The sequence below is a fragment of the Pipistrellus kuhlii genome, unplaced genomic scaffold (genome assembly GCF_014108245.1).
Source record: "Pipistrellus kuhlii isolate mPipKuh1 unplaced genomic scaffold, mPipKuh1.p scaffold_m20_p_12, whole genome shotgun sequence".
NCBI classification, from domain to species: Eukaryota; Metazoa; Chordata; class Mammalia; order Chiroptera; family Vespertilionidae; genus Pipistrellus; species Pipistrellus kuhlii.
Genome location: NW_023425427.1, coordinates 29,708,930 through 29,735,141, shown reverse-complemented (window position 1 = coordinate 29,735,141; position 26,212 = coordinate 29,708,930). Strand labels below are relative to the sequence as shown.

At 39.9% G+C, this 26,212-nt stretch overlaps 1 protein-coding gene across 15 annotated transcripts in view; it reads right to left on the bottom strand.

Moving 5' to 3' along the window:
* TRPM3 (transient receptor potential cation channel subfamily M member 3) overlaps positions 1 to 26,212 on the bottom strand; it is a 663,453-nt gene that overhangs the window by 213,221 nt on the left and 424,020 nt on the right. For 14 of the 15 annotated variants that reach the window (XM_045580124.1, XM_045580129.1, XM_045580126.1 and 11 more), the window contains exons 2-3: positions 6,810 to 6,889; positions 5,339 to 5,543 (exon numbers count right to left, since the gene is read on the bottom strand). In XM_045580124.1, the coding sequence (XP_045436080.1) occupies positions 5,339 to 5,543; positions 6,810 to 6,889 (285 nt within the window). Of the gene's footprint in view, positions 1 to 5,338; positions 5,544 to 6,809; positions 6,890 to 11,981; positions 12,302 to 26,212 lie in introns of those variants that run through there. The other variant, XM_036433823.2, reaches the window with a different exon arrangement.

Below are 26,212 nucleotides of genomic sequence, written 5' to 3'. Positions count from 1 at the left end.
GAGTGAGGAAGCAGCCAGTACAGGCTGGGGATGTTTAATTAAAAAATTAATCAGAATCTTCCTCTGGCATTCTGAACCTGAGCTTCTGAGAAGCCATTTGGCTCTGATAATCAGTCAGTCCCCTCTTTAGCCCAAAATTTTTACCCACATCACTTTACCCAGCTCTTAAAATGTACACTTAAAAGGAAACAAAATGAAAAACATCCAAAACTGCAGAACAATCAATCTGGCTATATTCTGGGAAATGGTAAAAGACAAATCCTCCTCCTAACACTGCGAAAGTACCTTTAATTCTTGGAAATGAGCAATTGGCATTTGTTAGTAGTGCTTTCTCTGAGTAACGGAACTACTAATGCTAATATCCATTTTAATGTATTCTTAATGCCTTTCTTATAAGCCTGGAGTTGGAAATGTGCCCCATTTCCCTTTCTTTTAAGAGATGTGACAAGCATCATTTCATTTTCTAATTCTTTGTAGCCGCATTTCAGATGAGCACTTTAATTAAAGCTGTGGCCAAGGAGAATATGGTGCACCGGACTCCTATGACAATTTTGCTGATAACAGCTTTTCAAGCTTGGGGAGCCTTGTGCTTTGCAGCAGGAGTTGAATACTTCCGGTGGTTTAATACCTGTAAAAGCTCCTTAGAAAGAAAATGTTGGGAATGTAAATGTGAGGTGCCACTGTTATTGGATTCCTAGTTTGATGACTCACAACATTTTGGAGGTGAAAATGCCATTGTAATTTATTCCATATTGTAATTCCTCAGTATTAGAGACTTGGGTACTTCCAGGTCATGGATGCTGAAAAGCCAAAGCTAACGGTTTAGAAATAATTATAAAACTTCACTGAGAATATGAACAGGCCACAGGGGTTTTTCTATGATTTTTCTGCCAGAATTACTTAGTGTAAACTCTTCTAGAAGCAAGGAGAAGAGAATTTTCTAGAGGGCAGATGGGTTCCTTGAGGAAAGTTGGATCTTCCCTCTCTATAGGTCTATGATCGGGATCAGAAGTTTCAGTAACAAATCTTAGTTTTAGTCTCAGATTCAGAAGGCACTGTCGGTACAATGGTCTGGAAACTACAAGATGAAAATTGGAAATCGATGGAGCAATTACAACCCCTCTGCCTCCCCCCCCCCCCCCCCCCAATACCTCACCGTGCTTATGGAAAGTTGCTTAGTTAGCCATAGTCTAGTGATTCCCTATTTTGTTTTGCAAAGTGGGATTCCTTTAATTTCGTATTTGTTGAGTGTGAGTCAATGATGATTCCCAGATCAAATTTGCATAATGCAACGTAAAACAAATGTTTAAAGAGTCAAATTCCATCCCAAAGCATTTTAGGAGTACAAGGTTGTAGATGCCTCTCTCCACCCCCAATCTAGAGTCTCTCCCTGGGTCTTCCCTCCTTCCTGCTATCCTCTACCCACAATGCACAGACAATGAGGCTTTCATCTTGGCAGGCTTTCATAGTTAGAGCTTTAAGTATGAAAATGAAGCATAAGAACAGTTACCTCAATTGTATGAAAACTGTAATAAGAAGCTCAACCTGCTCTAATAAGCAGAGCAAATAGCAAGGGAAAACCTGAGAATTATCTGGGTGACCTGAGAGGTTTAAATACAAGCTCTTAATTAGCTTATACTTACCTTGTCCACAAGACAGCTCAGCATTAATTAAAAGAGATGATTAGTAAGCAAATAAGATTCTGTCTCAACAAGTGTAGCACTGGTTCCTTTTCTAAATAACCTACCATCTTAGCCTCAGATAATGAAGAGTCTTTGGGGAAGGACTCAATGTCCAATGGTGCTTTCTCTTGCTACTGCTCTCTAAGGCAGTTTCAAAACGTTACCTGGAACACCCACCCTTGTAAGACAACGGTGAAACCAGAGCTTTAGTATCTGCATCTCTTTGACTTTGGTCCCCTGTTCTGACTTTTATGATGCTTCAGGTCCCCCAGAAGCCAAGGACTGCCTTGTTTGGGGACATGACCTTTGGTAATACATGGCTTGGTATTGAAAAAGGAGTGAGAATCCTTCATTCACTGAGAGCTTTGAATGTCTCCTTGTGTCACAGTTTCTCTGCAATGTGTGAGAGAAGCTGGATTCATTTGTTTTACTAGAGCTTGTCAAGCCTGGGAATTGAAGACGAATACTACAAAGGACTAGGAAGGACTCAGAACATGGTTCTATTAACAGCCTAGGATGCAATTTGACCAAGAGATCTTCCCATTCATAGATTTTCTGCATCTCATGAAGCTCATCCAATAATAGTGATCTTCTATCTCTAACGCAAAGTTTTCAGAATCCTTATAAAAAGCTAGAAAAATAATGGCAATTAGCTTCCTTCCAAAACACAACGATAGTGTGTGCCAGGCACGCAGGGCAGAGAAGAAACAGAACTGCTGGGGAGTCCTGAGGAGCCTGAATTTGAGAACTGTCTCTGTCATTAAATAATTGTGTAACTCATGGGAGATAATTCAACTTGACTGGGTTCCTTATAAAACAGGTAGAGAGATTTGGCATTATTTAGCAATTTTAAAGCCTGGCTGGAATAACCAGGCTAACTTAAAACAACAACATCAACAACAACAACAACAATAACAAAAACACTGGGTGCCAGTTTCTATCCCAGACCAATGAAGGAGACTCTCTGGTGAAGACTCTTGCATGAGCATCTGTAGGAGCCTCTGTCGTACTCCAGAGCCTCCAGGCTGAGAGCCACTGCACATGATCCCTCCAGTGTCTCTGGAGCTCAGAGTTCTGTGGCCTTGTGCTGTACTGCCTGTGGTAACACAGGCATACAACGCTCCTGAACAGGTATGGTTTTAACAATTTTAATAACAATGAAAATAATTTTAATAACGATTCTCTTTATTCCAATTGTATCTTCCACCAAACTCCAGCAATCTCTGCCTCACCTTGTGTCCAGACCACATTGGCATTTTGAAGACCCAAGCACCTCATCTTGGATTGTCTTAAAGGGAACAGTTAAGGTTATACCTTATTTTTAAAAAAATTAATGAAGTTCAATGTTAATCTGCCCTCTAGAATTTCTGACCACTTGGCTAAAAATCATTTCAACTTTCAAATATTTTGTCAGGAGCAGGTGACCAAAGCCATATTAAGTCAGTTGACTTGTTTCACTTAAATCCTGGCCAATAATTTACCACAGCTTCCCATCTAAAGGCTGGCACTCTTTCACAGACAGTAGTTTCTGACTTTCCCTTTGTCCAAACTGCAACCTTATTTGTTGAAGAGGTCGAGAAATAAAATTGGTGCAAATGACCATCCTGCCTAATAAAGCAAGACATATGACATTTGGACAACTCAACTTATTTGTCTAGACAGAAGAATCAAAATACGTCAAGGGCAAATATTCAAAGTGGAAATAATGTGCATTGTACCTGGTGAATAGTGTGGACTCCTACTTGTCCTATCTAATAAAGAGGGATATGCTAATTGACTGCTACCCTCAAAGTTGGTGGTGCTCACAGCCATAAGATGGAGTCCCCCAGTTCCCTCAGCCCCCCAACTGCCCAGGGCTGGCCCAAGGCTCAGGCAAACCTCAGATGGTGGCTTCTCAGCTACCCAGAGCCACTCAAGGCTCAGGTAACTAGGGCCAGCTGAGGCTTGGCTGTCCGCAGTGGCAGCAGCAGCAGCAGCAGAGGTGTGTTGGGGTGTCACGTTCCCCTGATCATCGAATCACCTCCTTCCCTTGAGGGCTCCTGGACTGTGAGAGGGGGCAGGCCAGACTGTGCATGAATTTTCATGCACCAGGCCTCTAGTTAAACACAAATCGGTTTCCAAAATATGTCCTGGTCACTGGAAGCATCATGGTAATTAGCATCTCCCCAGGTGATCACTTTGGAGGGACACTCTTACTTATGAGCAAAATCATGCTCAATTTGACAGACACTGCATTCCAACAGAGGAAATAATGACCAGAAGCTTATTTACCATGTGCCTCTGAGTTTGTGGCATGATACTTGCTGGCATCATTCAAGGACCCTATGAAGTCACTGGGAGTGCCGCTCTATGATTATTGCCTACAAGCCACTTCCTCTCCTGCGGTACTTTTCTTATAGGGAAAGTGTGCATAACTTTTAATTAACGCATGGTTCAAGAAGACCCACACTGTATATGGTTCAATCCAGACTGTGAATGGGGACTGTGCTGAGCTAGGGACCCTAAATGATCTTGTGTAGGAAAATGCATTCCTTAATTGGATGTGGAAGTTACCATCTCCATTTCCCTACTTCTGTACAGGCCTAGATTAACCCTTCTTTCTTTTGCCAGTCCCTCACTGGCAGTAGCATATAGTATTTCTTTTTCTCCAATATATTATTCAAAATTGGTATTAATCTAATATATAGCTTAGAATTAAGTTTCTCAGGGAAAAACTGTGAGAATAGCTTATAGCTATTCATGGTGAAGAAAATATTGCAGTTGGCAGGGGGGCGGGGTGCAGATGTGAGAATGGGGAGGGGAGAGAAAAAGGACAAGAGGAATGGCTTTGTTGTCCATTTCCGGATTGTAACTGGTGTGAAGCAGTTACATTTTGTAGTATGCTTCTCTGAACTCGGAAGCCTCTGTGGTAAGCCTGACAACAGCCACCTCCAATGGCTCTTCCCTTGACAATCTCTCTTTCAACAGAGGCAAACTTGGAATACAGCATTTCTAGAATTTCAAAAAAAACACATGCTATACATTTCTCCTGGCAAAATCTGACAGCCAAGTAGGGAGAAGTCCATGACGAAAGTTGAAATTTAAAAGTGACAATTCTGAGAACTAAAATGTGTTTATTTCCTAAGGCTTCCTTTCCAAAGAAAAATGCTTTTCATATGGAGTGCTTCCATTGAGAACATTATTGGACACAGCTGCTTGGAGAAAAACACTCCATCTGATAGAAGAGAGAAGAAAATAGACTGGCACGATCATTTCTACTTTGAATTGAGAGAAATCCTAGTTACCAATAGGACAAAATAGAAACCTAAAGGTAAGATCTTTTTCTTTTTTTTTTTTTTTAACCAAAGGAGTTAGAAAAACATGTCTTAACAAGGAGACCCAGAAAGTAGCATCATAAATAGTGGATTGAAAGCTACTTATTATGAATAAAAACAGCAGTCACATGTCTGATCTCATACTAATCCTCAGAGGGAGGTTTGTTTGCCTCATTTTATAGAGAAAGAGCATAGATATGTAGGACAAGGTAATTAGAGAAGGCTATCCAGCCAGGAAACGGCAGGGTTGGGATTAGATCTAAAGAGTAAATCTCCAGCTCTTTACCATTGCCTCGGAGGACTTGTGAGAGAATTTGGGAAATGAAGGTTTTTTCTGATTACCATGGCTTTGTTGGAATGGCCACCTCCTTGGAACTCAATGGTCCCGAAAGCATCTGTGGGGCTGAGCTGAGTGTGCTTGCTGATGGACCACTTCTCAGACTGGATGTCATTCCGGGAGAGGCGACTCTCATTTTTCTCATTCTGAAGAACGGAGATACTGGGAGTGAGGCCCACGTGCTGGCCTATTAGACGCCCACAGCAGCACCTGTAACAGAGGAGGTCAGAGTGAACCATTGGATTAGCTGCCACTGGAATACACACTTGAGGCTGGAAAATCTACAGCCTGTAGCAAGCCAGTCAGTCAGTTTTCAGGTGGAATCCCATATTGTGGTTGCACATGAGGCAATCAGGATTTACCTTTTCTGCTGCCTCCTTTTTTTCCCCTCAGCGGTGTAAGCTATACCATGTCTCCTGTCCTTCTCCACCCACCCCCCTCACACCTGCCATATTGTTCAAGATTGGACTCTGCGAACAAAAGCTCTGTAGATGTTTTTACTTCTTACTCCTTCTGTCGATCAAATCTTGCAGGAGGGACACAGCTCCCAGGGAAGAATGTTAATATGCACATTTAAATGAGGAATCTCACTCATAGGTGAGTCACTACCTAACTTGTCTTTTTTCCAAATTGACATTCAGTGTCAAAAAGCCAATTCAGAGGGAAAAATTCAGCAGCTAAAGTGTTCTTAAAGAAACAATGAAAGAATTCTTCACAAGATATCTGAAAACAAAATTCACTCCTTAACCCATGAAAATGTCCTTCAGACTTTCCTACCACTGCGGTTATGATGACCGTTATAACACTGATACATAGTTACCATTTATTAAATGCTAACAGTGTGGAATTCACTTTATGAGTATAATACTGTAGTTTTGAAGGTCAGATAATTTCTCAAGGTTACATAGTCTATATGACTCTATAGTATATATTTTAAACTGCTTACTACATTGCCTTTAAGAAAAGGCATTTCCAGATGTTGATATGTTACTTTATCCCAAATACTTCCAACTCTTTTGATTTTCAAAAAGGTAAGCAGAATATTAAAAAATGTGCTTGGATAGGAATTTGAAGGTCTGCAGTCAAATTAGTAATCTGCTAAAAGTCATTAATTTAAAAATCTCCTTTTCATTACAGCAATGCATGTTGGTACAAAGAAGTATTTTGATGAAATGCTTAAAAGGGAAAACCAGTAACCATACTTTATATATATATATATATATTCCATTTTAGTTACAGTGATTAATTCTTTCCCTGGTGGTATATTTGTTATTCTGTATAGATTCTTAGAGAATTCACTGCAAAGATGGCATATTATGTGGTATGTGTATATGTAATTGCTGCAAAGAGGCCCAGCAACAAAAATTGAACTTTAATTTCACACTGGTCTACATGTAATGAACAGTGCTAACTATCGTAGTTTTCCCATAGTTGCTACTCTATGTTCTCGGTACACGATAAAGACAGCAAAATTACCTATGGGGGTCTTTGGTGCTGGGTATGATGTGAACACATTCTCTTTTATAAAATGCTCTTTCTATCCAGGATTTCTGAGCCTAAAAAAAAAAAAAAAAAAAAAGAAGAGTAGAGGTGAACATAATCTTTAAGATTTTAGGCAGCAAAATTTCAGAATAACATGATGGACTAGTACCTCATAAGCTGAATTGAAATTGTGGTTACACACATAAACAGTACTTCAACAAAAGCTATCATTCCCAGAACATTATAATTAGGTTGTTCAGCATTATAATATTGTGAGTTAAAGGAAATGATCATAATAAAACATAGTGATAGAACCATATACAAATTCATGATTTTTGAAGGACAGAAAAACAATAATCGTTTTAGAGAAAACAAAAAATATACAGCAGTATGCTTTTAACCCTACAGATAACAAGTGTTCAGTTGTGGGAAAATATACAGTTGAACCTTGAACAACATATATTTGAACTGTGTGGGCCCACTTACATGTGAATTTTTTTAAAATAGTGTAAATGTATTTTCTTTCCCTTATGATTTTCTTAATAACATTTTCTTTAGTTTACTTTATTGTAAGAATACAATATTTAATATATACAACAAACAACATATGTATTGATTATTTACGTTAAGGCTTTCGGTTAACTGTAAGCAATTAGTAGATAAGTTTTTGGGGAGTCAAAAGTTACACTCAAATTTGTGACTCTGTAGGAAGTTGGCTCCTCTAAACCTTGCTTTATTCAAGGGTCTACCATATATCTAAACAAATATAAAGTTTTCATGGCTAACACTTAGATTTTTCTTGGAAAAGGAAAGAAAAATGGTGAGGGAATTACATAACTCAAGGGCCCTAATCCATCACCATGATTTTTCTAAAATCTACATTAGCAGTGCTTAAATACAGACAGGGAAAAATAAAAATGGAAACATGAGGAAGATAAATGTCTTCATCACAGTCCAAATTTTCATAGGTAATGCCTTTGCAAGGAAGTACAAGATCAGTTTTCTTGCATCCCACATGCCTTTATGCACAGAAAATACAGCTTCTAAGAAGGGCATTGTTGGGGCTGTCCATCCAGAAGTCTGGCCACTAAGATGGGGCTCCAGGAAAGATAAAAGGCAGTTCTGGAAAACTCTACCATCTTTGTCCCAAAGCAGAGTGGCCATCCTGCATCCTTTTGCCCCTTTCTTTAAAGCACTTGAAATGGAGTGTCTCTTATGGAACCCAGAAAGCTTCTCAAAAGATTCCTTCTCTAAGTGTTTAAGATGAAAGTTGCTATAGCAACTTAAATCATTATTTAAATCTGGTGTCATCTTCTATCTAATCCAGTGTCAGGACTAAATGTATACTCTTAAAATACACAAGGCCAAAGCACAGCCACGCTGTAGACTTGGCCTGTCTCAATGACCACTGTTAACTGTGACAAGCCCCCAACTGCTGGCCATGATTGATATTGACTCTGCCAAGACCCCAAATGTCCACATAAGTTGTGCTAAGATCTGGTTTGCCCTCCACCCCTTATTTGTGCATCTCCGTCCTCTCTCAAAACAGAGTGTCCATAAGCAGGTGCCCCTGAAGGCAGTGGTTGTCTAATACTCATGACAACACACACTTAAAAGTAGCAACACGGGGGATGCCTGAGGGGTACGCAGGAACCGCATCCTGTTTCCGTCACGGTCACAATCGGCCCCATACTTTCTGAGTGTTTATGCACATTCCACATGACAGGGAGCGCCCACCTTGCCTCAGAGATCTGTAGGTCCAGGGGGCCTCCTGCACCCTCCCACCACCAAGGCCACATTTGCAGTTCTGTTTGTCTGCTGGGCATGAAAAAGACCCAGTGTCTATTCTCAAAGAATTTTTTCTTTTCAAATATGTAGGAAAAGCTAGTGGCTACATCTTTGCAACAGTGTAGATGATAACCAGTCTTTATCTTTCTAAAAAGCCTGTAAGTTAAACTATTCATGGGCTGTGATTTTTTCCTAGACACTGAATACTCTCGTTGATAACATCTCTTGGCAGAAAGATGGTAAAAATATTCCTCACTGGACACTTGAAACCAACTTTCCCTACACCTTGGGGAGCAGAAAAGAGTGCACGTTCCTTTTTGCTTTGTGGTCCACGTTGGCTAGGGTTCAGAAGGATCTTTTTGGGGAGAACCTGAGAATTTCAGGGCGTACGGATCAATACTCTCTGAGAGAAAGCAAGAATGGTAACATCCTGGGTAGAGCACGAGGTTCGCAGTGAGAAAAAAAATGGTGTGAGTGGGACTCTGCTATGTGGACCTAGTCAAATAATTTCTTCGTTCCTCAGATTTCTTCATCTATAAAATGGGCACAACAACATTCCTGGCACACAGAGTTATTATTATTTGAGAACTGTGTTTTCACTTCAAGAAGTCGGGCAGTCCCAGGCTGGTTCTGATATTAAAAGTTCAGGTGAAGTTTCAGACACGAGTACTGTGATTTTGCTGTAGCAGACTGACCTAGATTGATCTCACGTTGCACTGGAGAATACTGGCCAACAACGAGGCATGTAGGAAAGCTAATTAATTTCCCTAAGACTTTTCTATAACATGAGGATAATCATAGCTTTTTTTTTTTTTTTTGAGAGTTGTATTGATTGAAGACAATTCAGGGAAAGCACCTGGCACTTAGTAGGAACTCAGTAGGTAGTAACGTCTCAGCTTTATGAAGGGCTCATCATGTGCCTGGGTTTGTGTCATGTGTTATCTCTGTGGAGGCTCATAAGAACACTGTGATTACTATTCTATCCATTTTATCAATGAAGGAACTAGTCAGAGGCATCAAATAAATTTTACAGCCAGAGTTTGAAGTTGAGCAGTCTGACTCTAGGTTCACAATCTTACTCTCTCTGCTAAACTGCTTCCCAAGTGAGATATTATCTAAACACACACACACACACACACACACACACACACACACACACACACACACTTCAGAGATAAAGGGGAGGAGAGAATGAGAGAGAGAGAGAGGGAAACATTGATGATGAGAGAGAATCATTAATCAACTGCCTCCTGCACACTCCGACATGTGCCCTGACCTGGAAGTCAATCGTGATTTCCCGGTTCATAGGTTGATGCTTAACTACTGAGCAACACCAGCCGGGCACCAAGTTGGATATTATTGACCTTAAATACTCTTGATCTTGGCAGTGCCATCTGTGTGTGTCCGGGAGTGCCCTGGTATTTGAAGAGAGTTGGGCTTCTAGAGGCATGTCTTAGAACCAGTTCATTCTTGTATTTTTCCTCTTTTCACCTCCCCTGCCTGTGGGGACTGTTCATTACTCACTATGCTATCTATGCTTCCTCTCCCCTCCAGGTAAAGGATTTGGGTGGGACATTCAGAAGCCATCAAATCATGAGAAGAAAACAGAGAGGGGAAATCTTTACAATAACTACAACAAAGAAATGCAATCACAGTAGACTCCCAGTTTGAGAATCTGGGAGACCATGACATAGATTTTTCAGTGGCACCTTCTTTATTTCCCTCTCTCATGAATCTCAGTTTCCACTTGGAAAGCCCAGGGAGTTCTACTCAGATGTTATGTAGTAAGGGTATTACAGTAGATTGCCGACTTGTTTGTTAGTCTGTAGTTATAAAGTAATTTGACTTGTGTGCAGTTTAGCAACTTCTCTGCCTTCTAAAAGATGGCAGGGCACTTCACTGTTAGCAAAGGGACCCAGGGTTAGTGTCTACTTCTTCTTATTAGAGGATTAACCACTTCCCTTGCAAAGGCCCAGAAAATTGGGAGGAGGGGGGAAAAAGAAACAAGGTAAAGAGAATCTTTCCACCACTCATAATTGAACTGGATCCTTTCTTCTTTGAGAAGTATAACACATAACTGAAAGAATGCATGTATAGCACATGAATTAGAGATTTTACAAAATAATTACACATAGTTTGCCGTGCTCTATTGTGGATTTTGCTTTACTGTGCTCTTTATTCTGGTCTTCAGTGTGGACAGGTAGACTTTTAAAATTATTTTCTTTGAGAGGCCATACTTGAAGTGTAATCAAGGTTTACCTTGTTCTCTAACCCAATTCCCTTTTCATTTGTTCCAAGTCTTTGAATGGCTCAGTGCAGGCTTTCTACTTGGCTTGAACATCCAACTAGGTTAGCTCAGAATGGCTATCCTTATTGTTAGAAAGCATGAAAGAGTTCTGACATGCCGTGCTTCTAGCTGACCATGTATCATGTGAAACCTCAATGGACAAAGTGTTCCAAAATGTCTTTTAAATATACGTCGGAAGTCTCGTGTACTTTGACTTTAGGAAATCATTCATGTACATTCTTTTCTAAAGGTAGGATGGTCCCGTCGCCATAACCGAGTCTGCGAAAGGCAATTTTCCTTCCTCTCTTTCTGCATTATCAGTCATGTGTGATGTGTAAAAGGAAAGTGTTTTCCAAAGGTTAATGATTAAAAGACATCTCATTCAAAACACAAATGAGGACATTCACATTTTAAACAAAGTATAATGATTGCCCTCAAAGAATAACTTAATTACGAATTTTAAAAGTCTAATATACCATAAATAAAGCAGCAAAATTAAAGAAACAGCTATAAATACCACCCTCAAAAGACAAAAAAAAAAGTTATTTCTTTTAAGCAGGTTTCTGCTCTTTTTTCATAAAATCTCTGCTACAAAGGTGCATCCCCCAAGTTACTTTTAATTCTTATTATTATCCACTCTGCACTCGCTACAGAATCAAGGGCTTCTCCAGGCAGAAGTGGTTTACAACTGCATACACAGAGTATGTATAAAATCAGAAATTCTTGGAGCATGCTATTACATTCCACCCTTTAGCAGGGCAACTTTAACCAAAGAACAACTACCCAGAATAGAAATCATAAGATTAAAAAAAAGAAAAAAAAAGAAAAAAAAGAGTCCATTAACTTTACAGGAAAACATTGCAAGTAAAACGTCACTATGTTCCCCATTGTGAGGCTCTCAGGTTTTCAATGTACACTTTGTCCAAAACAGAACAGAATACCAAAGACCCACAGGTACTGAATCCTAGGTTCACTTTTTGCCTTTTGCTTTCCCTCGAGGCCTCCCCGGGCATTCCTTTGGTTTTCCTCTAAGTCCCCAGATCCAACATTGGGAAGTTGAGCAAGAGGAAAGTGAGCTGAAATCATTTTACCTGAGCACTGACTCTGGGTGGTGGCAAAGGCAGTCAGTCCCACGAGCAGTTCCTGTTGCTTTCATTTTGCTGCGTCTGGGGCTGGTCATCCCGTTAATAACGCTCTTATGACCGCCCACTGGAGAAAAAAAAAGTCACTTGCCCGGCTCGTCCCCCGAGAGACCTTTCAAGTAAGCAATGAACTTGGGCAGATTAGCCCCTTGGAATGTGCTGCTGTGGGATTAGCCTCCGTAAGAATCCCAGGGACATTCCCTCGCAGCCTCTAACACTGCTTGATTTGAACATCGGATCTGACGCCAGGAGAAAAAAACAAATCCCTGGAGAGATCGGATTTAACTGGCACAAGTCCTGACAGGCTCACCCCCCTTTCCTTTTTCCATTTTCAGCGAGAAGGCTTGTGAAAGTGTGATAAGGTGTTCTGAGTTCTGAAAAGTTCAACTTTCGAAAGCAAATCCTTCTAAAGAAACAGTGTATGAAGGCTCCAAGTGGGTTGAACACACAAGCCGCATTGTTCGTTCTTCCCCAAAGAATGGAATGATAGCATTTCTTTAAAGAGGAACTGCTAAGAACGGAACGTTTCAAAAGAATAGTTTGATCCCTGATCATGAGCCCAAGGAAAATAACATTTGAGTTTGCCAGTGACCTTCCACCAACTCTAAAATGTCAATAAATAAGAAAACTTGTCTGACTGCGATGATCCTGCAGCCCCTTCTCCACTGCAGAGGTGTAGTTAGAACCCTACTCACCCCCGTTTCCCTAATTAAAAAAGATGAGCAGTGACCATTACAGCACACATTCAGGATGCGGACTGAAAGCAGTGACACTGTGATGTGTTTCACTGAGCTGGCCCAACCGAGTGGTTCTGGCTCACACAAAAAGGCCTCTTTCGAATAATATCCAAGAGTGAATTTTTCATATAATAGTTCTTAAAGTAAACACTTGGGGAGGAAAAAACCCTCAAATTTCAACAAGGAAAAAATACTTTTTAATATACTTTTATTTTGTATGTTTTTAGAGAGAAGAGAGGGAGGGAGAGAAGGACACATCATTCATTGGTTGCCTCCTGCATGCCCCCTACTGGGGATCAAGCCTGCAACCCAGGCATGTGCCCTGACCAGGAATCAAACTAGTGACCTCTTGGTTCCTGGGTTGATGCTCAATTGCTGAGCCACACCACCAGGCCCAAAAATACTTTTTAAATAAGTGAAATTTTGAGCATTTCATCTCCAAAGGATTGAACTCTTCCCACAGACAGAAGTGAGAGCTGAGAGCTGGTATTTATGTTGAACCTGGTGGGCTGTAATTCCACAAGGGCAGTGCCATTTTGGTCTTCCCTTTTTCATAATCTCCATCAGAGGACCTAGGATGTGTCCCCTGGACACTCACTGAGGGTCACAGTGTGAACTGAATGGCTTATCCTACACTTGAATTGGATCCCCAGCTTTCTTCTTGCCTCTGCCATTTGCAGGACTGATTTCCTTCAAACTCCCACATCTTCTCATCTCTCACTTACCAGGGTTTCCCCAGAGACAAGGAACGAGAAACTACTTAGTGTCTTGTAACTGAGGAAACATTACAATTAAGAAGACCCAAGCAGAATATCAGACTGAGCTTTAGCATCAAACACATAATTAAGAAAGTCCCTTTATCTGCCTTCAGGAGTTAACCACAGAATAATATGTAGTGACAATCTTAGTAATGTGCATAATCTTCCTTCTATGCTGCTGTGACTTCCTAAGCACTTATTATAAGGGAATCACCAGAGAGATGATCACATGAAGATGTTCACTGCAGCATTATTTATGAGACAAAAAAATTTGGGACAAAGTAAAGTCCATCAATGGAAGACTAATTAAATCAATTATTAAATAATTAATTAATCAAATGCCACTATTTCAATTATGCATCTAATTTACTTTAAATCTTGAGTTCAAGCATATACAGAATGAGTCTTTTAAATATTGTCCATATATTTTTCTTATATTATTCTCTCTCTAGTCTTAATTATTGTTTTTTATTTTTCTTGTTGCTTAATTTTCCTTTCTAGAAATATTTGGTAGGGAGAAAATATGAGGCACCTTCTATGAACTTTATTTACACCAAAGACAAAAATATTGTCCCTAGAACCATAAACACTGTTTTAGAGGGAAAAAAAGCCCCAGGTAAATTCAGCACAACAGTTCCTTCATATGAGGTCACGGATGATCTCAAGACCCTTGGATCTGAGAAGGTAATTAGTTCCACAGAGACTTGTACCTCTGAGCTGCACTGTCCATATGAATCTTTTAAAAAACCTTGTGTACCCAGCCAACAATGCAACTTTTCACAGGCTATCTTCCCGGCCTGTTTCTGATGTACTTTAGGGAGAATATAATTTGAATACTAACAAGAGAAAACTATAAGCATAAAGTGAACTGTGTTTAGTCTTTACTCCTATCTTTTTGTAATGAGAGATTACCTTATTCTTCCAATTCATCATTAAAGAAAAAAAAAATCACATGAAAATAGGATATACTAAAAAAAGTTTCCACTGGTACATAACTTAAGTTTTTAAAAATAAAATCAGATTTTCTACAAGTAGAAACTAGATTTTGATGTTATGGGATTGCCCAAAGCATTTCCTGCAAGTGGCTGGATGGTAAATAACGTAAGCTCTTTACAGGCCACACGGACTATGTTGCAACATTCAACTCCGCCGCTGGAAGCACAGAAGCGACCTTGGGCGAGATGTAAACAAACGAGCAGGGCTGCATTCCAACAAAACAGGTGCTGGGCTGATGGAACTGATGTGCACTGGCCAGCCCTCGGCGGGGCGGCAGGCGGTCTTCCTAAGAATCAGGCTTTCGTGGCGCCATCGCTAGTTAGCCTTGGCTCTTCCTCAGGCAGGTCAGGTTAAGCTCCCAACTACGTGTCTTTGCTCCTGTTGTTTCTTCTACCTGGAGAGCGCCATCATCAGACAGCTCACATCTTATTTTCTCAGCCTATGAGACCACTGAGCGGCCTCCTGGACCACGCCACCCAAAAGCACAGCAGGGTGTTGTCTGTTCCCTTAATCCCCTGTGTTTTCCTCTCAGCCCCCACACTACCTGCCATTATGCCATGTGTTTGATGGTTGTCTGTCTGTGTCCCCCGACTCGAATGTGAGTTCCTGGCGACAATGATCTTGTTTTATTACTGCGATCTCCCCAGCACCTAGAACTGTGTTTGGAACGTGGTTAGCGAACATGGGGGGCTTAGACACCTTGTTTGATTTATATATCAATCCCTCACCTATAAAATGATGGCATCAGATAGACTCCTGTTTCCTAAAGTGTAATTTAGGGTGGCACCCGGATGGGCATTTTTATTTCAACAATTAGATTTATATTAATATATAATGTATCAGCAATGGCTAAATCTGCAATTTCAGAAATACTATTGCTTAGGAGCATATTTTTTTTTTTTTGGAGTTGTGAAGAAATGAATCCATCAAAAAATTTTAGTAAATTCAATTAAACATGATTTATATTAGTAGATAAGAAAACAGTTATGATGTTATCACAAAAGTGACTGAATTTGAGGAAACACAGACTCAATCCTTTTTTAAAGTCCTCCAGTCTCCTTGTTTTTATTCTAATGCCTGAAAAGAAATGTAATGTGTTCTCTCACGTTCCGAGCTGCCTCTGACCAGTACAGTAAAACAATGCCAGAGACACATGACAGAGCCAGGTGCCTCCAGAGCACACCGACACCCAATACGTTCTTCCTGAAACAATCAGTCAGGCCATCGCCTGCTCAGTACCCATTGGTGGCACCCATTCCCTGGCGAGAGGAGACCAGTTCAGTATTGAAGCCCTTCGGGATCTGCCTCTGGAAGCATCTATTTAAATCTTTCCGTTTCCCTCCAAACCTTCAAACATGTATGCTCCAGCCAACTAGATTATTGGTTGTTCGCCTAATGCACCACGCTGTTCCACCATTCCCAACCTGTGGACAGGCTGCCCCACTCGCCTGAAATGCTAGTTCTCCTTTCTGTACTTAGAAAATGCCTCGTTGTTCCTCCAAATTCTGCACAAAACACCATGTTCTTTGAAAGACGTGGCTGGAAACTGCCAGACAGGTGAATCACCACAGCTATTGCTCCACTCTATATCTTGCTCCAACTTCCATTAGGGGAAAAGCCCTTCAAAATTAAAATTATTATTTTTTTTAATTTCAGGTTTATGATCACTCACAGCCAATTTCCACTACAGATGCCCAGTGCTTGGGTGTATTATAGCACAACTAGGATTTTATAGCCTTGCCTAGGACACTTCCCTTCTTCCTTCTCCTATTTTTAATATGAATATAAATGTTAACCTTATAGAATTTTTATAAACAATTAAAAAGATATTTCCATGTTTCCTTAGAAGAGAAACGTGGAAATATATTCTAAGGCAGAGCCTGATGAGAGCATGACTGATGAGGAGTCTAAAGATATGCAGCCCAGCCATGGCTTGCTGACCATTAGGCTTGTGAACTTGGGGGAGTGACTTAATCTTGGTGATCTTCAAGGTCAATCCTGGTTCTTAGAGGATTCTGGGAATCAGAGCCTGACAGCTTTCCAGTCCTTCATTAGTGGGTACAAAGCAGGTAGAGAAGCTTTTTGAAAATAAGAGGTTTATTTTAATTTAACAATTTCATGAAACCATTACTCCTTTGATAAGAAACATAAATGTAGCAGAGCACAAGGTTTAGTGTCTACAGAGCACAAAGTGCATAAGGAGATTTGAATTAATCAATAATTCCTGAAAGAATTCTCACCAGACTCCAACCATTCCTAAGAATGCCCCTGGCTTAGCAATCTGGCACATATGTAGGGTTCTAATTCTGTTTCAATAAGACTTCAATTATTGTTGAGACATTATTGTGATTAATTAATAATTCTGCATTTCTAGACTTGTCATTGAGAGAGTTTTGAGACCAGAACTTGATGTTCTCTTGTCCTAACCCCCCACCAATTGATAAATTAAATCCTGAGGATCATTCAGGTCAGAATATTCAGAGATTGTCCATGGTTTGTAAATTTTCTTTTTTTTTAACTTAACAATCAAGAAGACTAACTGGAGAGACCCAGATCAAATCAATACCATATCTATCATCAGAAGCAAGTTATAAGCAGATAGGTCCAGCAATATAATTGTAAAGCTATTCCTATTACTCTCTGGAAATGAAAAATTACTGGGTATTAAGTTAATGCAGCATAAATGTATTTCTATCTGATGGTCATTTTTCTCTTTCAAATTACTAAATTGTTAGGTAGAAAATATAGCCATTCACATAAATTCAGCCTCCAGTTATGTGACAGTTTTAAGGTTGTTCAAGGTTATTAAGCCTAGCTTTAACATTGTTGATATCTTTTCTTACATGCATATAACTAAAACATGTTTTTTTTTTAATTTATTTTTACCTTAGTATGTTAATTTAAAGTATCTCCAGAAGATTTTAGGTCCTAGAAAATACTAATACATATATTAGCTTTTCCTAAATGTAATCATTTAAATTTGATGCACATAGAAATGAACATGAATTCAAAAGTAGGTGTAAAAACTGTTAACAGGTAGTGCAGAAATAAACATTCAGACTCCAATTTGTGTTCCATTGGATGGTAATATGATTTTTTTTCTCCTTTGTTTTCTTACCAACTCACCTTTTGTAAAAAAATATTTTTTTTTTTATTGATTTCAGGGTGGAAGGGACAGGGATAGAGAGACAGAAACATCAATGATGAGAATCATTGATTGGCTGCCTCCTGCACACCCCACACAGGGAATCAAGCCCACAACCCCAGACATTAGCCCTGACTGGAAATTGAACCATGACCTTCTGGTTCACAGGTTCACTCTCAACCACTGAGCTATGCCAGCCAGGTACCACCTCACCTTTAATGTAAAGAGTTCCAATCTTTGAATATTTGATGCCAGGTGAATTTCTAATAGCAAGTCTCCTATTGCTATTAAGAAGCTACTCTAATAAATATATTTTAAAAAGCATATTGTGCTGGCTTTTTAATAGGTGTCCCAATTCATTCTCCACCTAGAAACAAATGTAATCTTCCCTCTTTTCTTCTTTTAATAGACGTTATTTATTAGAGCAATTTTAGGTTTAAAGAAAAACTGAACAGAGTTCTCATATGCCTCCTTCCTCCATCTCTCACCACAGCTTCCCCTATTATGTAAAATCGTGCATTGGTGCACTATGTTTGTTTCCATTGATAAACTGATGTTGATACATTATCACTAACTCACATTTACAGTTGACATTACTCACTGGGTTACATAGTTCTATGGGTTGCTAAAGCATCATCTCATGTATCCAACACTGCAGTGTCGTACAGAATGGACTTACTGCTAATCCTTTAAAGTGACAAATTAGCTGACTGCATTCCATCTCTCTCGCCACAGAATCATTCAGGGACCTTCTATTACTTCTAGAATAAAATCTAGACTCCTTAACGGGTTTCAGAGGTCTTGGCAGAGTTCACATCCCAGCTCATGATTCCAAACTTTTTCTATGCCAAACTGATCTAACTCACTACCTCCAACAATACCAACCTCCTTTCCAATTTACAACTGCTCCAAATAAAAAGATAAAAGAGTAAAAGTGTTATGATGGGTGCTATTCTTTAATAACTATTACTTTGTGAGGGTGTACAAACTACTAATATTCATGACCTTGGTGGAGGTAGCTGTGGATGATTTGATGTTTCAAATGTAAATTTTCATAAGTAGCAATTCTCTATAGATTTGTTTAATTTGATAATGTGATATTTTTCTAAGAGTCCTTTTTGGCACATGCTATATAAGTATGATAACTATTTTGGGAGTAATTAGTAAAGTTATTAACCCATGGGAAATCCTGGAGCAGAGATTAGTATCCTGACTCATCTATCCATTTAAACTCTAAACCCGATCTCTGTAAGAGTTCTCAGGTCCTTTCTCCAAAATTTAATAGAAACCTGACTTTTTCCTGGTAAATGATACTTTCATTGTAGCTGATGATTTAACTGCAAGGGAAACTCATAAAACACACATAAGCACACATGAAATTCCAGACCCTAGGATGTTAGGCCCTGCATTAAGAGTACTATTTGTGACCACTCATTAAAACCGCCGTTGCAAGTAAAGACATACGATATACTATGGTACTGGCTGACTTTCACACACACCCGTCCAAAATAATAATAAGGTTCTTTTATATGAACAGGTATTTCTTTTTCATTCTATTTTTCTCTTTGGATGCCAGAAGGCATTCTGATATGTACGTTACTGCTGAACATTGACTACCTGAGGCTGCAGTAGATGAACAATGATAAAATATGAGACTCATATTTATGCACATGTGTGGAGGTATTATGTTCATTCCTGATCACAGTCTTAGTTATTTGAAATGGAATTACAATAAAAGTGAGATGCATTTCTAGAAATGTACAAATCCAGTATTCATAGGAAATAACCAGGTAGAGAAAACAGCTCCCTGTGCTTACAGTTCTAATGCAGAAGGTCTTTCAGCAATCATTAAGAATAAACTGTAGCCCAGCCGTCTTGGTTCAGTGGTTGAACATCAACATATGAACCAGGAGGTCATGGTTTGATTCCTGGTCAGGGCACGTGCCTGGGTTGCAGGCTCAATCCTCAGTAGGGGACATGCAGGAGATAGCCAATCAATGATTCTTATCATTGATGTTTCTCTCCCTCTCTTCCTCCTCCCTGTCTTCTCTGAAATCAATAAAAGTATATTTTAAAGAATGAATAAAGTGTAAACAAAAGCTTAGCTGTGGTGTGCTAATTTTACTTCATTAAAGTTGCTGCTACCTGAAGCCCCTGCTCTTGCCATTACACAGAGAATTTGAAAATGGCCATTAACAACTATATTCACTTATTTTTTCAATAGAGGCCCAGTGCATGAAATTCCTGCACTGCGGTGGGGGGAAGGGGTGGTGAGATCCTTTAGATTGACCTGTGCGCTCTTGCAGTCCAGGAGCCCTCAGGGAATGTCCGGACTGATGGCTTAGGCCCCCTGCAGGCCCTAAGGGGGCCTAAGCCATCAGTTGGATATTGTTAGCGCTGCTGCAGAGGCTTCTGGCCAAGCAGTGCTCCCCTTGTGAGAGCACACTGACCACCAGGGGGCAGCTCCTGCATTGAGCGTCTACCCCCTGGTGGTCAGTGTGTGTCATAGAGACCGGTCATTCCACTGATGATTTGTATATTAGCCTTTTATTATATAGGACTAAAGGCCCGGTGCATGAAACTTGTGCATGGGGGATTGGGGAAAGAGGTCCCGCAGTCTGGCCTGCACCCGCTTGCAATCTGGGACCACTGGCTCCTAACCACTTGCCTGCCTGCCTGCCTGATTGATTGCCTACCCACCTCTGCCTGTCTACCTAATCACCCCTAACCATTCTGCCTGCCTGCCTGATCACCCCTAACTGCTTGCTTGCCTGCCTAATCACCATTAACAGCTCACCTGCCTGCCTGATCACCCGTAACAGCTCAGCTGCCTGCCTCATCACCATTAACTGCTTGCATGCCTGCCTGATTTCCCCTAGCCGCTTGCCTGCCTGCCTGATCGCCTATAACAGTCTCTGCCTGCCTGCCTGATTTCCCCTAACTACTTGCCTGCCTGACTTCCTGCCTGATCACCCCTAACTGCCTCTGCTTCAGCCCCTTCTAGATGAAGGACATCCAGAATGATGTCTGGAAGGTTGTTCAGCTGTCTGGTCTAATTAGCATATTATGCTTTTATTATTATAGATTATTTCACACCAGAATTCAAGAATATCCTTTTAACACTAACCTTGTGCAAAGCTCTTTTAGCTGCTGAGGAGGTGGGAAACTTTGCAAAGACCCTGTGTCTGCTTTTAAGTTTTTGCTGTATTCTTCAGTAATGCCTCTGAAATGATTCATGGTAAAGGATCGTTTTTTAGAAAATCCCGAGACCATTATGAGCTAAGAGGTTTGTAAATGCCATGAAGATGATTTTGCAGTTGGGTTTTGTGGCAGTGGTAAATTGCTACAGAAGCTGCTAAGTGCTTATTCTCAATTTTTGCACTTCTCTCATTGTTCATAAACAGTGTATGGGCCAGCAGCAGTCCATGGACCACAAGGCACCGCTCAATATGTGGCCCATGGACCAGCAGCATGGGCAGCCTTTGGAGACTCATTAGAAATGCAGATTCTTAAGCCCCATCCCAGAACTGCTGAACCTCCACCTGCATTTTAATAAGATCATCGAGTGATTCCTTTACTTTAGAGCTGGAGAAACACTGTCTGATGGGAAATCAATCTGATGGATGAAAGACCACAATGGTGTTTAATAAGAGCAATCACAACAAACAGGTTTATATATACATTAATTATGCTCATCTATAAACTAGTTTGAACCTCATAGCAAACCCGTGAAGTGCGTGCTTTCAGCATGCTCCTCGTGCAGGTAAGGGCAGTGAGGCAGTAGGGGCTGGGCTTCTTGCTCAATGTCACACAGCCAGGAAGCCAATAACAGGCATGGAGAATAGCTTAAGTGACATAAGAGAAGTAGAGGCGGACTGAGCATGGGCGGACTCAGAGGAGGGGAGGGTCGGTTTTGACCAGGAGATGTATTTGAGCTGGCACATAGCTGGTGCTTTTAGCCTAGAGTAGGCACTTACATGACTTTTGTTGCATTTATCTGCATTCCATAGCTTTTGCCCTTCTTTATTTCCATAACTTAAGGGAGGTGGTTTCAGAATAATTACCTGTTCTCATATTCCCTACTTTTTTTTTTAATTATTGTTTTATTTTTTTAAAATATATTTTTATTGATTTTGTACAGAGAGGAAGGGAGAGAGAGAGAGTTAGAAACATCGATCAGCTGCCTCTTGCACACCCCCTACTGGGGATGTGCCCACAACCAAGGTACATGTCCTTGACCGGAATCGAACCCGGGACCCTTCAGTCCCCAAGCCGATGCTCTATCCGCTGAGCCAAACTGGTTTCGGCTAATATTCCCTACTTTTAAAGGTTTAGCTTAAAACATTCCTTTCTCCTCGTTTCTCCTTTTTCCAGCTCTACAAAGTAAAGTAATTGTTTTCTCCCTTGAGCTTCCATATTTTGTTGCTTCTCTACCTATTAACATTTCCATCCTAATTAATAGTGTGCAGTTACCCTATATTGCCATGCTCTACCCTGAGCTCAGTTAGGGCAGGGACTGTATCTACTTACCTTTATACCTAACCACAGCTGCCTGGTGCCTGGTAAACCCTCAATAAATACTTGTTAAGATAATGAAAATTATGCACATTAAGAAAATAATACATTCAACTGGGGATGGAGCATTCTTTTTTTAAATATATTTTATTGATTTTTTTACAGAGAGAAAGGGAAAGGGATAGAGAGTTAGAAACATTGATGAGAAAGAAACATCAACCAGCTGCCTCCTGCACACCCCCTACTGGGAATATGCTCGCAATCAAGTGCCTTTGACCAGAATCAAACCTGGGAACTTCCAGTCCGCAGACGGACTCTCCATCCACTGAGCCAAATGGGTTTTGGCGGATAGAGCGTTCTTAAAGATGCTCTTTAATGAACACCTTGCTCTTCTATTTTCCTAAAATGTTTTGCACCGATGGAACTGTAAAGACTTGAAACACTGAGCAAACTGTACCTGCTTGTCTTCAAGTACTGCCAGGAAATTAACTGAGTGATTACACTAGGTCACACGCCCATCTGCACTTCACATGTCTGCATGCTTTTATTTTATTTTTTTCTGTTAGAATCTGGTAGACACACTCACTCCAAGTTATGTTTTCACCAATTCTGTATTACAGAAAACATAGAAGACAATGAAAGAAGAGAAATACATAAGACATGTATTAAATTTCCTCTCTTCTCTTTATTGGCATGATAGAATATGTGCTTCTTTGAAGAAAAATTGGTCCATATTATTATTCTTGAATGCCTGAGTCTCCAAATTAATATTTCACAGTCTAAAAAAAATCTTAGGCAAGCTCTAGATTGTCAAATGCTGTTTTGAAGACATGCAAAGTCTTTCCTAATGTCAGTGTCATTACTTAAATTCAGTCATTTGTTAAATAGTATAATTGCCCATCAATTATGTTTTCCCACTGAATTTAGATCACAGTAAGACTCCTCTTCACGCAAAAATTTTTAAGTCTTAAATAATACAGGCTGGTCTAGATGACCTGAAAAATAACTGTAGTCAGCATAATTCAAAATAATAGAGATCAGGACTTAGATTTCTTAGGTGGCTTTTCAATGATGCTCCTTGCTAGCTTGCTAGCTTTTGTTTTACCCAGATAGAAAATTCTGTATTTTCTACATTAAAAAAATAAGATTGTGTCAGCAGAATCCTAAATGGGTGGATTTTAGTTGGTATTCCCAGGTGAGTGTAGTTGTGTGTGTCTTGGGCAGGTTTAAACGGTCTATAGGATTAAGAACAAAATCCTGAAATGCTTTGTTCAGCTTAATTTAATGACTACCTTTGTGTTCTCATATGCATAAATCCTACCCTCATCTGCATTGTATTGCTCAGTATTTAACATTTAAGATCTAATTGATGAATTCCTCATGGCATTGCTACTGTCACCTTGAGCTTTTGTGCCCAACATCAATATAAGTAAGTAATTGGGAGAATATCTATATGAATTCTAAGCCACCCAGTTAGTGATTCTGTTCATACAGTCCTCTCTTACATGGACACCTGAGAATAGAAAAGAGGGGTGAAGTGGTAACCTATTTGTGTTCCCAGCTACAAATGTGGAGGAATCATTCCATTGCCTCCATTTCTCCTTTGCAAACCTAGAGAATGCTTATTACCTCACAAGGCACCAAGAAAGTGTGGTCTGGATTGATAACATGATGACAACCCTGAATTCATTTTTTTAAAAATTCTCTTTTAAGATATGTTTTTATTGATTTTAGGCAAGGGAGAGAGAAAAAGGGGGAAGGAGAAGGGGAGGAAAAGGGAGAGCGGGGAGAGAGAAACATCAACCCATTTCCTCCCGAATATGCCTTGATCAGGGATGAAAACCTCAACCTGGGTATATACCCTGAAATTGAACCCACCACCTTTTGGTGTATGAGATAATGCTCCAACCAACTGTGCCACCCCACCAGGGCCCTGGATTCTTTGGGTGTCCTATGAGGATTTGTTAGCAGAAAGTGCTGGTTTGTTGTATGCAGAATAAAACATTCTTTTAAATTTTTCTTTTTGTATTAATAGGTGGCTGAATTTAAGCAGTTTTAAATTACATTCTCACTTGACTTATAACTGTCAATTTTCTTTGAATTAAAAAAGCATTGTATGAATTAATGTGACCAAAATTAACACTCACGCATACACACACACACACCCAACGATTAGGACTTTTCTGAGATTTAAGCTACCTGGAATGTGATTACACAAGGCGTTCTGGGGCTCAGCCACAGCAGGCTCTCGGTACCAGTCAGGCTGATTATGACTTCAGCATTGTTTCAGTGTGATTTTGCAAAGGATTTCATTTAATGTAGCTTAGTACGTTTGTTAAGCTGCTGATAATTGAAGCCTCTTAGGTTCAGTAAGAACCATCCAGTGAGGTGGATTAGTGCAGTTTAATTTGTTGCTTTCAAATAGCAAACAAAAACTGAGAATAATTACAGCTCCTCTGTGGGCTAGTAAAAGGGGACTCGACAATGGCACGTTGGCCATTTCTGCATTTCTGCAGCTTCCTTTAGAGTACCTCCTTCAGAGTTCTCTGCCTCTCTCTCAAGTGACACAAAAACCTATCACTGTAAGAAATAGATTTAGGATATTTTCAGATGGAATATAAGCCACAAATGAAAATATTCACTTTAGTGCAAGTGGTGCCCTACCGTAGTCACATTTCTACTGTTTTCTGAAATTGTCTGTCCCTCTCCTTGTCCATATTTTAAATACCTTGAAGGTAGGGGACCATGTCTCTCCTCTAATTTCTTATCAATTAGTACAGTACCTGGTACATTGAGGCACTCAAATCTGTTTGCCTAAGAATAAATGAACTTGTTAAATATGGATGCATTTCTTAAATAATCATAAAGTATGATCTGAAAATAACGTTATCACCAAGTGTTAAGTTCTAGGACGTTAGTTTCAGGCAGACTATAAAGTTACTGTGCTTACCCACAAGACTGAGTCAAGATATAAAAGAGATTGCAATAATGATTAAAATGAATGATGACTTATTATCTGATAGATTCTTGCCCACACAGAGTATTCAGCCCAAGTCAGGTGACTAAACAAATTAGTGTTTTGAGATGGCCCGGCCTGATTTTAGTTGATTTGATTACATGCATAATGGTGTCACTGCACAATGACTGGAGAGTTCCTATTCCCCTGGGATCCTTAGGTGTGCCATTTTTCCGAGTCACAAAGCTGACAGTGAAAAATGCAACACTGTGGGGAACTGACATAAATAATAATTATTAACAGGAAATGGCAAAGCAGTTTGGAATGGCTGGGAGTATTTAAGGTCAATCTTGGTTTTCCTTCTCTCCATTTTTGGGTGTTAAGGACACCAGTAAAAGTGCAGGTGTGGACACAGGTGTGGTTTGCTTGCTGGTTTCTGTTTTCTCTACTGGCTTTTCAAGTACATTATTATTATTTTTTAATAATAATTAAATAACACTCACATTTCAAACTTATCCAGGAATTTTGAGTATTATGGAATATATCACCTTCCGTAAAATTAGTTTTACACTGACTCCCACTCCCATGTCTCTCACTGCATACTGTTGATCTAATGAAGTCTACCTTGAATTACTTAAAGTTCTCCATTAAAGATTCTACTAAGTGATTTTTCAAGCATGCTTGCAGGTTGTGGCAACTATTCCAAATGACTTCACAACATCAAAAAGAACAAAGGAGAATGAAGTCTGAATCTAGCCCTTTATTTGAATGAGTGGAGACTTTGTTTTAGATTGGGCACCTTTTTAAACCATGGATCCATTTTCCAAGACAATGTTCCATACATAATAGGGTAGTAGCAAACCTCAAAAGGGGATATGTGTAAGTGTGCTAAAGCCAGGAGTTATAGAATACTCAAACCAGTGTACTTCCCAGAGATCTGTCAGCTCCTGCTTGTTCACATGTGGCCATTTTTATTAAGATACCACATCCTCACCCACCCAGAGTGATCATAACTGAATAGACCATCAGACCACTGGTGGCACTTGACTCCAGAGCAAAAAATTCATAGACTG